The sequence below is a fragment of the Camelus bactrianus genome, chromosome 13 (genome assembly GCF_048773025.1).
Source record: "Camelus bactrianus isolate YW-2024 breed Bactrian camel chromosome 13, ASM4877302v1, whole genome shotgun sequence".
NCBI classification, from domain to species: domain Eukaryota; kingdom Metazoa; phylum Chordata; class Mammalia; order Artiodactyla; family Camelidae; genus Camelus; species Camelus bactrianus.
This window is the reverse complement of record NC_133551.1, coordinates 52853195-52865826: the sequence shown is the minus strand read 5'-3', so window position 1 is coordinate 52865826 and position 12632 is coordinate 52853195. Positions and strand designations below refer to the sequence as shown.

The following is a 12632-nucleotide window of genomic DNA, read 5'->3' as shown; positions in this document are numbered from 1 at the left end:
GGCGGACGGAGCATCCACGCCCTCCACAAGCTCCACCAGTGACAGCGGTGGGAATGAACACATATAAACCCATAAATATGTAAAACCAAAGCATGAGCTGGTGATGAGACAATACAAACTATGCGTGATGCTAACAAAACACCAGCACCTAAAAAGCAGTGTCTAACCTGGCCCACTACAAAACAGGAAAGCTAAGTGGTTGCAAAGGTAGAACAGCTAAAAATCTAGCAAAAATACTGCCAGTGAATCACAAAAGGCAGTACAGATCCCTCCAAGGGTGGGACTGAAATCAAGAGGACTGACCAGCGGAAGGTCTGTGCAAACAGTCACACCTCTTCATCCCCTCCCCACCTCACGCAGTGTGGGCACTCAACTTCTCCACCCCAGAGCCTTAGGAGATGATGATTTTTTCCGAAACTCTTTATTTTCTGCAAATATCTTTAATTTTCAGACCTGAAAGGGACTCTAGATTTAGCAATAACAGTAGCTGAAGGCAAGCGTTCCCAGAGTGATTAGTTGAAAGTCTAATATTGACTAGTAAGACCCTCAAGCCCCTACTCCCACTCAGTTCCCAGAAGCCTGGCAGCCAGGCCCATACACCCCGAGCTGGAGACTGGACAACTCCTTTCTAGGGAGACTCACAGGCCCAGGAGTAAGACCTACAGACGGTGAAGTCTAGGGTGTCCCCCAACCAAATACAGTGAAGTCTATCATTCAACGAGCCTACCCGCTGCATAAAATTTCTACTGCCTTTTTTTGGTGTCTCACACTTAAATATGAATGGAGAACCAAGAATAACCAGGCATCTGAAGTGACTTTAGTAGCACAGATAGAAAAGCAAACTTGGAGGAAACAGAGTCAATGTAGGACAACGTAGAGAAAAATTTCAAAACAGCATCAGCAGCGTCGTTCTCGGAGACAGAGAAGCTAGCGCCCCCGTGAAATAAGAAAGGGCTGTAATGGGAGGCAGGGCAACTCGGAGTTAAACAAGAGCTCTCAGAAATTACAAATTAAAAGTGAGAGGCAAAATACATTTTGTGATAGAACAGCTAAATGACCGAGTCACGGAAACGGCCCAGAAAATTGGGCAAAATGTCATAAATGTACTGAAACAAAGAAGTGATAGGAAACTTCAAGAATTTAACCAGGAGACAAAACCAAATTCCTGAATGAGAATAGAGATGTCTTGGGGTGGAGGGGGCAGGGGTTTGCAAGAAATATTATAGAACCAGCATCAGACAAAGCCCCCCCGACGCCTCGCTCACGGAGCGACACAAGGCTTCTTAAAGCACATCATTAGCAAACTGCAGAACAGGAATTTTATTTTTTAAGGATCCCAACCACAAAGGATTAGGAGTCAGAGTGGCCTCAGATTTCACAACGGCAACTCCAGAAGCCAGAAGACAATGCAGTGGTGCCTTCGACATCCTGAGAAGAAACCATGTGAGGGCAGAGTGAAGACATTTCCAGAACGCAAGGTCTCAAAAGATGTTCCTTCTAAGCACTCCTTCTCAGGAAGCTTTTGGAAAACACGTTCCATCAAGAGGAAGGAGAGAAAACCAAAAAAGGAAAAGGGATCCAGTGAACAAGGGAGCCAACACAGGAAGCAGCCTCGGGAATTCTCAGGTGACAGTGAAAGGGAATCGCGGCAAGAAGAGCCTGCAGCCGTCGGGGAGCTGCCCGTCCTGCCTGGACAGGAGGTGCCAGACATTTTCAAGTTCCCACTCCACCAGGGGATCTGCGATACGTCAGTGACAAATAAAACAGACCTACTCAACACCAGACAAAGATCCTATTAGAAAGGAATTAGAACTATAACACCATGTGGATCAGAGGGGACTGACATTTCAGTCATAATGACATAAACACTGAATGAATAATGGTTTAGCCAAAGTCATACAATAACACGAGGAGAGAAGCGGGAGGGGAAACATGTGGAGGGAGGTCGGAGTGAGACACCTGATCCTCCTTTTCCATAGCAGAAACTTAATAAATACCTAAAACTGAGACTTCCTTCTGAGCACTGCTCAGGAAGCTTTTGAAAAACATGTTCCGTCAAAAGGAAGGTGGAAACCAAAAGAGGTGATAGACGAAGAAACAGAGTCATAAGCATGTATAAAACATACACAATACCAGTCGGAAGCCCTTCTTCTGGGAAGTCGGGAGGGTGGGACAGAGGACACGTGTCTTTTGCTAGAAGCCAGGTAGGATGGATTAAACACAGGACCACAAAGTCTCAGGCCAGAACGCTGAAGCGGCGACACCACCTGTTCGTGTGACTCCCTGACCTCTGACTGGAAATCTGATGCTGGAGTTTGGCAGGCGCCTTCCAGGCAGAGAGGGGAGAGAAAACTGCATGGCCCTGAGAGCCCAGAGTGGGGAACATAGCGTGGGGAGGGGATCCGTCGTCAAGCAGAGGCTGGGCCACCAGGTGCCAGGGATACAGCAGAAAGGGAAGCCATGGTGGTCAGGGATCGGGGTACAAGCTAGAAAGTACTTCCAAATCTCTTGTGATCCTGAGGCTTTGAGTTTTTACATCTCTAGGACACTCCGTTCTCATGACTGGGAAGATGTAGGGAGTAAGGCTGGTAACTTTCTGACACATCCTGGGAAGAGGAATTCTCACACAGACCCACACCAGGAGGACTCCAGGAGGAACAGGTCTGGTCTCAATACCTTTCCAAACTGCCGCAAAAGCTGAATAAAGGCTCCTTTGCCAAAGGGGTTAGTAAGACTTGCATGGAAAGCAAGTGTCGGGTAATCCTGGGAGAGGACAGCAACCCATCGTTTCTGAAGGGAGAAAAGAAAAGCAGCTGGTAAGTTGCAACCTGTTTACTTACAATACAGGAAGAGTCAGAGCTTGAATGACAGGACAGCACTTCAAATACACAGTCGTCTAAGGAAAATGTTAGCTGTAATTCTTTGAAATATTTCTTTCAAGTATGAGTTAATGCTTTGTCTTTTGTCTTATAAACACAAAACAATATTCCAAAAATGCCTTCATTGCTACTAAATACAATTAATGTAACATAATGTGAAACAGGCCAGGGGCCGTGGCAGCTGCCTCTTCTGAAGGGACATACGTCACTCATCCTGTGGGCACCACAGCTGTCCTGTTACCAACCACTGGACGATCAAAGGGGACTTTCGTCATCAGTGAAACCCTCCTGAGTTCTGTTTTCAACGAGGACACTTGAATGACTGCACTCTCAATAGCGCAACACACTTTAACTGCTGCCCCCAGCCCGGCAACCATGAAACTGACTGACTTCTGGACAACGCAGGACCTGCACGAGTTGCGTGGCCTTGGCCGTCTGTTTTGGATTAGCAGCTGTACTTACTGTTGCCCAGGTCGGAACAAGGTCACATTTGTTGAGAACAAAAATGAGGTGTTTCCAGGGTTTTTCCTTTTTCAAGTAAGTCTCAATGTGAGGGGAACGGGTACCCATGGGATCTCTGGCATCAAGAACTTGAACCACAACATCTGATGAATCTATCACCTGCAAATTCAGAGAGGCAAAAGTGACCTGCTACAGGACAAGGGCAAAATGAAAGAGAGATTTAAGGGAACTTGGGAAAAATGAGGCAGGAACAGAGATAACCTCAAAACAGCCTTATGAGGAGAGCTGGTTGCAGCCAATCCCAAAGCCCAGTGATGAGTATTCAAAAAAGCATTTTCATCCTGTGGGTATTTGCAACTTGTTGAATTTCAAAGAGAACAAGTTGGATAAAATCAGTCTCACTGCATGACTACTATGCATTACTGAGCAGAACCACTAACTTCTCAGACTTTTAAGTTTCTATGTTACAGGTTTTGTGTATTTTACAAAAACTAAAAAAATTTAGTTTGCTTTCATAGTACGAGTTTCCTACTATGCTACCCTTTAATGACAAGACTATGCCTGAGAGCCTTTGTTACCGAGAATTACTCAAGTGTGGACCTAAAACTCAGCTAGTTGAGGAACACTGGATCAGGACTCAGGATATACAAAGCCTCTTCCCTTAACCACCTGCGTGAGCTGGGAGGCTTTCTAGACGTGCACTGTCATCTAAAAAAAAAAGAGAGCGCTGAACTAAATCACTCAAAACTTCTCATGCAGCTCTCATCACGTTTAATAAATCAAAACAGGAATATCACTTTAGCAGGTAATCCAAAGAAATACTGACAAAGAATATATGAATCTACATAAGGTGGCTGTTACTATTATACGAGCAATAAAAAAATGCAGTCATCCAGAACAATGGTAGTATGTGCGAGGCCACGTCCATCCTGGTTTCTCCGTCGGGGGAAGAGGATGGAATGGGCAGTCTGTGCTTTATCTGACAGAGCTTCAACACGCCCATGTCAGCTTTCTCACAGAGGACCACAAAAGCCAAAGGAACCACTCAGTAAGAAAGAAGTTAAAGTCTTACCTTGTAGAGCTCACCCCATATCCTTCTGGACTGCCCTTTTTTATATATCTCTTCTTGGGCTTCATTTCTAAACAAGAAAGCACCCAAAGTGAGGAACTGGAGCACAAGAAAGGTTAAAAGGATATTCCAGGGAAAAATCAACAAGTACCAAGGGAAAAGGATACTGAAACTAGCTGCACATGGACCAAAACCAAAATTTAAAAAGTGACTCTATCCAAATCCCCGTCAACAGATGAATGAATAAAAAAAAAATGTGGTGTATACATAATTGAATACTGTCAGCAATAAAAGTGAATAAAGAACCGATATAACACGGGTGACCCTGAAGGCGTTATGCTAATGAAATAAGCCAGATACAAGAGGACAAAAGTCCTACGAGTGCACTTACAGGAAGAGCTATTCAAGAGAGCAGTCAAACTCATAAAAGGCAGAAAGTAGAAAGATTTTTCTAGTCTAACGGAAGAGACTAACTCTCCATCTATGAGTTAAATGACCGAGCTTCTTGCAGGTGAGTAAGTGTGAAGAAGATGTCTGTTGCAGGAAAGCAAGTGCTGAGAATCACATGAACTTCAAAACCATACCTCACACCAGTGTCTTCGGCTACCAAGTCACGATCCTTGCCCTGGTCATAACTCTCAGTGGACACTTCTGCATTTTCTACAAGTGACTGCATATCACTTGCAAATAAATTTGGTCGCTTCCTCTGCGCTTTAGGGCCAAATGTAGTTTCAAAGCTTTCAGTATCAAGAATGTGCACCTTTGAGTTCTAAAGAGAAAGGAGAATTACAGGTAAAACTCAGCAAAGCACTGAGAAAAAGCTGAAAGTTCAAAGCCTACCTGGGAAAGGCTTTCTGCTTCTATTTTTGCGAAGCTCAAGCCATACCAAAATCTACGACATGGGTGCAGCCTGACTGCAAATCAGAAATGCTTATTTAATTTGCAAAAACACTTGTGTCCCTCTTCTGAAGTTCTGTAAGCTCCCTTGGAGAAATACAAAAGTAATTCAAATAGTCAAAGCAAATATGAATAGCTGTGTAAGACTTGCCAAAAACTCTGCTTTATTTCATTTATCATAAACTTTAGTCAAATGTAATTTAGGCTACAATGATGAAAATGAACTTCTCTTTTCTGACTTTTTTTTTAAAGCTTTCAAACAAGTGCATAAAATTCGCCAGATTCACAGATTTTGTCAAGGACAATCATGCTCAAACTTGTATTTTTTTTTAAACCAACTGTAAATGCCAACTTTTTCTTGGAAGTTAATTTCTTTCATGGCTAAAAGGAATTGCTTGTTTTGTAAGATGCATTTTAGTTTCAGATAACATTTTCCCTAATTTAGGTAACGTTTTTATTAAATGCACATGGAAAGTCTTCAGATGAAAAACATCTAGCAAAGGTCCAAAATAATAGTTTAGATGTGATAAAAGGAACCTGATACTAAGTAGAACTTGATGTGCCTGTAAAGGAGTTACGGGCATAGGAATTTTTGAAGCAGGATAAAAGTCAAAGTCTGAGTTAGGATCTATCACGTAACAGAATGTTAACAGCCGGCAGAGAGTATCTTCAAAAAAAAAATCATCCTCTGCCCCTCAGTACAAGCTCCTCTGTATGCACCAGCTACTTACTAAACACGAAAGACAGAACAACCCCTCAGCTCCTGAAGATCTATAAGCTATTAACATCTTCCCAGATTCCCTAACCCACTTCTTAGTTTCGTTTTACTCACTACCCTCCAACAAGGAAACATCCCCAAACAGAACTGTCACGTTTCACGTGAGAACTAGGTTCTAATGTCACTGGGAAAATTATGACCAAAATTATCCTTAAAAACCTCTTAACCTATAAAGCATTGTATACATGGGTCTGCGCATATAAACCTATACCTTGGTAAGTACAAGGCAGTAATGTGCAGTATATAATAAAATACACATGCAAAATAAGTTATAGTATTCTGACTGAAGTATTGCTCCAGAAACACAGTAATTATAATGCACATACAGGTGAATGTGCAAAAGTTAAAAGCATATCTGATCTGACTCCACCGTGCAGCAAAACTCAGAATGAGATTTTATAACAAGTAGTAGGTATCACACTGAAATAAAACAGGTAAGGGTTTTTCAAGGCCAAAGCAGAACACTCATCAGTTACTCCAAGTACCTGTCTGCACCAAAATAATGCTGACTGCCGCAGCTGCGGGCCCTCCACTCTACGTATCAGACATTTAAGCACTGAATTTTAGAAGCACTGAACAATTGGTATGGGCAACAAGGCAATAAATCCATAATAGAACTTCTCTGTTCTTCTCATAAACAGGATTCAAGAGTTTGTGAAGAGATGGCTTTAGGGAGAACAGACAAAGAGAAGAAGGGAAATGAGCAACTTATCTGCGGTTCATGAATTACACTCATGTGTTTCCCTGGAAGAAAACAGCCACTCCACTAATAGGTGCCATTCTTCTAGTCTGTCGTAAAACAAAGCATAATTGACAAAACCTGAGGCAATAACCAGGCCTTGAGCTTTTTTTTTGTTCTGCAAGTAAACACTTCTCTTTGAACTGTTTAATCCATGTATGCATGTCAATGTCCTCTTCCCCTCCTCATGCTGGAAGGGAGATCCGTGCTGTACTTACATGCATTTCTGGGAATTACAATTCAATGCAAGTAAAAACGTGCAGGCAAACATTAGGCCACCTCCTTGGATCGTGTGAAACTCATTCCTCTCAAGCCAGATTCTGTCCCTATTCCCCTCCAACTTCAGTGATTAGCAACCAATCTGACCGGCACTCTTTCCTTCAGCTGAAAAGACCCTCCAGGGATCTCACAGAAGCTGAAAGTACTTAATTCCAAAGGTCTCCCTCTTACCAACCCAGTCCTAATTCTACGTTTCCCCAAAGTTTGATGGCTTTACCACTTAAACAAGTCTGCCTACCACATACATTTAGAAACAGTGTTGGCAATAGCCACGATCTATTTAGCTCTACTTAGATGGTGGCCTACGTGCTTGCTAGGTGCCAAGAGCCTTAAGGATGTTTCATCTGCATCCAAAACACCTGAGGAAATGGGTCATCCTGACTTTCCAGTTGGGGAAGTGAAAGCTCAGGGAGAAAGCTAAGGCTGAAGAAGGGATAGAGCAAAGACGGAAATTCAGGTTGGACTCCAGAGCCTGTGCTTTGGTCCACTGTGCTACTGAACCTCCCTGGCAGAGCTCGATTCGTACTAGAGGTGAGAGCGCTCACAAAGGCGAAAGGCGAAGTCTCGGGAAGCCCATCGGTGCTGCACCAGGCACTATTCTCTACCGGAAAACAAGAGACAAATACTGTAGAGAGGGATCTGCGTGGAGTTTGCCAGGACATCCCCCATCTTACATGAGGCCGGATTCGATCATTGAGAAGAGACATGGGTAACTTGCTTTGCTTCATGACAACTTTGTACGGATCCTTCAAGACCGTGTCCATTTCCTCTTGAAATTTTTGTAATGATGACTGCTTAATCACACGTGTATTTCCTGTTTCACAAAAGAATGTTGCCATTCAATAAATAACTCCTTTTTGCTTCCGCACCCACCTTCCCAGTGACGCAGTGAAAGGCAAGGTTTTAAATTCCCCTCTCACCCGCACACCTGACACACCCATCCCATGGAGCCATTTTCAAACTTAAAAGAAGAAAAAAAAGAAAACCCAAAAACAAAAAAACTGCCTCTCCTGCGCTTATACACGATTAACTAATCCACCAACCGAGACACACAGAGCATTTCAATAGTTTTCCAAGTCCAATTTCCTGACTGGATGAAACTGAAAAATAAACATCACCGAATGGAACTGAGAAGTACAAACGTCCTACTTTCTGCTAGATCCGGAGCCAATCACAGCTGATGTGTCAGTGCACTCAGAGAATCCCAAAGCACGGAACCTAAGAGTCACAGCTACTGTGTTCAGAGAAATGAGAGTTTGAAGAGACTACTGGAGAACCAATAAAGCCATGCAAGGGCACAAAATAAAGCTCTACAGCACTACCTAGAGAATACCTTGGAAGTGACAGAGCCTGAAGAACACATTCACTAAACAGCGTGTTGCAGCACAAATGCCAAACTCAAGGTGACGACGACTACAATGGCGGCGACGGTGACAGCGGCCAATGCTTACATGGTACTACTTGCTAGACACCATTCTAAGCACTCTGCATACAGTATTTACTCATTTAATTACCACAATAGTCCTATGAAATGGCTGCTATTTTTTATCTTCATTTTACAGATGGAGAAATTGAACAAACTTGCTCACGGTCACAGATACGGCAGAACTAGGGTTCAAACCCAGGCGGTCTGGCTCCAGAGTCACGGTCCCTTGCCACCATGCCAGACGCCTCCCAAAGGAGTTCTCCTGGATACTCTTCTGTGCTGCAGTTTCCTAGGGGGCATCCGTCCCATCAAAAGATGCAAGAGATCTTCAAAGGTAGTTGCCATCTGCCCCCCAGCAGAGGTCAAACAGCAGGCAGCAATGGGGTCTGACCATCTGACATGTCCACACGCCTGGCAGCGGCTAAGGGAAAGGCTGAAAGCCCAGGCTGAGAAGGTGGAGTTTCCAAAGGAAGAAATCCTGCTTCCCCTGCGCCTCTGGAGACATTTCTGCTCACTCCTGGGAAGGACCAACGAGAGGTCCTTTCACTGGCACTCAGTCCGAATACAACCCCATCAGGAAAAAGTGTTTCAGAGGAACTTCAGGCTAAGACACTTCCTCTCCAAGCTAAAGGCACAAACAAACCTACAAGGCACCTCTTCAACAGTAACCTCTCCCGACAACCGGAAATTAAGAGATGAGAGTTCCAATGTCTGAGCATGCTAGTCATTAAGGATGGTCACATCTGTTTAAAAGGGTTCACTCACAATCAACAGTGATGAGCTCTTTTCGAAAGAAGTTATTTATGAAAGCCACCCCTGCTACTTTTCTCAGCGCTTTTCCCGCTGCGGGGACTCGGCTTACCCCTTTCTCATACAATCCGTGGCAGCTTCCCTCACACCAGACACCAGGCTTTTAGACACCTGAACATTCTGCCTTTTTCCACACGGCACACATTTCCCAGGGCAAAGGCAGCAGAGGACAATACTCACCAAACCACTTAATGTTTGGCTCCACTCTTGCCACTGTGCCGGAAGCCACCGTTGACTGATACTGCAGGGGCTTAACCACTTTACCACGGCTGTTCCTAAGTTGAGAAAATAACAGATTTTGGTTGATGACAGAAGAAAGGCAACTGCAAAGTTGGGTTTACAGAATACCCTTTCCTTCAAAAGGACCTCCCCACTGCCTGCCCCAGTTTTAAATGATCATGAGATACAGACTTTGGTAAATAAAAAGTACTTCTACATTCGAAACAGACTGCCCAAAAGCCATTTAACCTCTTGCAACAGAGCACGTAATGATTTTCGCTCTATGAATAACAACTAATGTCCATGTTTAAAAATCTGTTTACTGTTTATTTGCTTTAAAAAAAATCACATACTTGAGTCTTTTGGGATAATTATTTGAAGGCTGGTTTAAATGAATTTTAAGTAGAGGGTGATTTATGCTGGAACTCAAAATTCTAAAACAAACTGCAGAGTAGGTGACTAAGGCAGATTAAGTTCATTGACGTTTGTGTTTCAGACACATCTTTTAGAAGGGATGAAGAATCCAATTACCAAACAAATTAAGACCAGCTTGCAAAATGCCACACTCAGCAGGTCCTTGTGGTAGAGGCTGCCTCAGCAGAACTCAGCGTTGTGATGGGTTTCCAAGTGCCACAATGTTGTGATCTAAAGTTTGGCATCAAAAAAACAACTTTTCTGGCTGCCTTCATGGCACTGTCCTATCCGCTTTGTTAAAGAAAACCAGATACCTATTTGATGGATATTTACCTTGAGATTTAACAGGTCATCGGTAGAGGCAGAGGCTGTGAGGGGCAATACTTCTAATTGCTGTGGAGGACCGTGACATAATTCAGTCTCTCATACAAAACGATATTTGACAATACACTACTCCTGTCTGGGGAGAGTAGGGATGGGAGTATCAAAGGCCTCACAGGTGTCCGCTACGAGTCAAGGGCACGCAGGGAAGGGCAGAGGACAACAGTGGCCACACTCACCTGCGCTCCTTCTGCCTGTACATATTCAGGCGTCGGATTGTGGCCCGGTCCCTCATGTTTTGGCCTCCTGCTCCCTGCACCCGATCTAGAAAACACAGGAGAACCAGCAGGTCTAAGTATAGCTATTGCTTCAAACACACCAACTAGTTCACTCAAAGTAGGCGAGCTACCACCTCACTGCAAAATCTCCACTTCCTTCATACGCTGCTCCAAGAAAAGCATTACCAGAAGCGACACGGTATGATAAAGCTGATCTACTCTCGAACCCTCAATAGGATTGTTTGATAATGATAATAGGTGATATTTCTGAGCCCTCATCATGGCCCTGTGCCAGCCACATTATAGGCATCATCTCATGTAATCCATACAATAATCCTATAAAGAGGGACACATTATCCCCATTGTGCAGGTTAAGAAACTGAGGGACGGAGGGCAGACACCTTGCACAAAGTCACAAATGGCAGAGCCAGAATTTGAACCATAGCACTGAATCACCATCTGTGCTTTTAACCACTAAGACACCTACCTCTGTGTCTCAGTTTAAAACGTACTGAGTGCCTGTTCTGTGCAAAACATCACGAAGGCTACGACTATAATACACAAGCGTTCCCGAAGGACCAGTTTCTTAATTTCCTAATGTTTAATTTTGGTTTAATCAACAGCAAAATAGATAGTAATTTTTGCCTCACATCTCAGAGAGAGAAGGACAAACTGGCATCATAATACTGGCCTAGCTTCTCATTTGGGGATCCCTTCAAGACACCTGTCTACCCTCGAAGTGATGCAGTAGAAAACAGGCTGAGATGACAGGACTGGTGGCTCTACCACTCACTGTGCCGACTGTGACAAGAAACTTCCCCTATTTTGGCTCAGTCTCTTCAACTGTGACATCGTGATCTCTAAGGGCCTTTTGGGGTCTAAGATTCCAGTCTACACACATTAAATAATGTATCAGCAATTCAGGGAAAACATTTGACATGAATTAAAGTCAAAAACTTTAAACCATATTTTAATACGTGTTAATAACTAAACCCAAACGGAAGGGACTCCCCCAAAGGCTATCTTGTTCATCCTCCAGTGGAACCTCCACAAAATTCATACTCCTCCAAAAATGTCTTTACTGAAATAATTGTATTTATGTATCTGTAGAGTTTTCTATGCATTTTACTGGATGGGATGACTTCAAAAGCCAAATCTACAATCCCTTTCTCATTTAAGTGGTCAAAGCTAAGGTGCAGGCAAGTGTGGTCAAGAGTAAAAGGTCAGCGGGGTTGGTCTCCAACACTTTCAGTCTGGCTCTGCCTAATTCTAGCAATTCCTTGAGCTGGAGAGCTGGAATCACACGACTGAACTATACTGGGGGAGGGGCTTCAAAACCTGACACACACAGGAACACAAGAAGAGGTCAAGTTTAACTGCCCTTCCAACTCAAAAGTTTCCCAGTCTCTGCACCTCACAGTTGGAGACTCCCCGAGGCTGCAGGCCTGAGTGTTCACTTTTCCCGGCTTTAGATCTGGTTCCTGGCATCTAGCTTTGACAGGTGTGTAAAAGTCAGCCCTCCTCAGTGCCTCCAAACAAGAAATCATCTTCTCCCTTCTCACCCCCAAGGGCCACTGCCTGAGGTCACTCCAAGCCATGCCACCCAGGGTCCCTCCTCCCGCTGGGTCTCCTCGGAGCCCTCCCCGCAAGCTTCCTCCAAGCTCCACCCTCCGCGAACCCCGCCGCCCGTACCGGGATTTGTGCTGGCCTTAGACGGGTTGATGGTGCTCCGTCCTTTGTACTTGGGCTTCACCATCTTGCCGACGGGACGGGGACCGGAGCGCGGGGTCCGGCCTACGTCGGGTAAAAGAGCTCGTAACCTCCCAGGCCAGGCCGAAGTGACCCGCCTGAACCACGCTGGACCACGTGTGCGGGGCTACGTCACTTCCGCTCGCACCCTTCCCTTCCCCTGCGCGACTTCCTGCGAACGCGCGGCGCGCGACGCCGCACTCCTGGCTCCACCCCCGCCCCGGCCTCTTAGACGTCGCTCTGCGTCGAGCGCCCGCCCCCTCTATCCCTAGCAACCGCCAAGCTGCCCTCCATAGCAACCGCCTAGTTTCC

At 44.7% G+C, this 12632-nt stretch overlaps 1 protein-coding gene across 2 annotated transcripts in view; it reads right to left on the bottom strand.

The window, feature by feature from the left end:
* Positions 1-12457, bottom strand: part of GNL2 (G protein nucleolar 2) — a 20220-nt gene extending 7763 nt beyond the window's left edge. The window contains exons 1-8 of one of the 2 annotated variants that reach the window (XM_010959870.3): positions 12264-12457; positions 10533-10617; positions 9520-9614; positions 7778-7917; positions 4995-5179; positions 4414-4480; positions 3342-3500; positions 2677-2790 (exon numbers count right to left, since the gene is read on the bottom strand). In XM_010959870.3, the coding sequence (XP_010958172.1) occupies positions 2677-2790; positions 3342-3500; positions 4414-4480; positions 4995-5179; positions 7778-7917; positions 9520-9614; positions 10533-10617; positions 12264-12327 (909 nt within the window). In that variant the 5' untranslated portion in view covers positions 12328-12457. The remainder of the gene's footprint in view (positions 1-2676; positions 2791-3341; positions 3501-4413; positions 4481-4994; positions 5180-7777; positions 7918-9519; positions 9615-10532; positions 10618-12263) is intronic. The other variant, XM_010959869.3, reaches the window with a different exon arrangement.
* Positions 12458-12632: the final 175 nt, after the last annotated feature.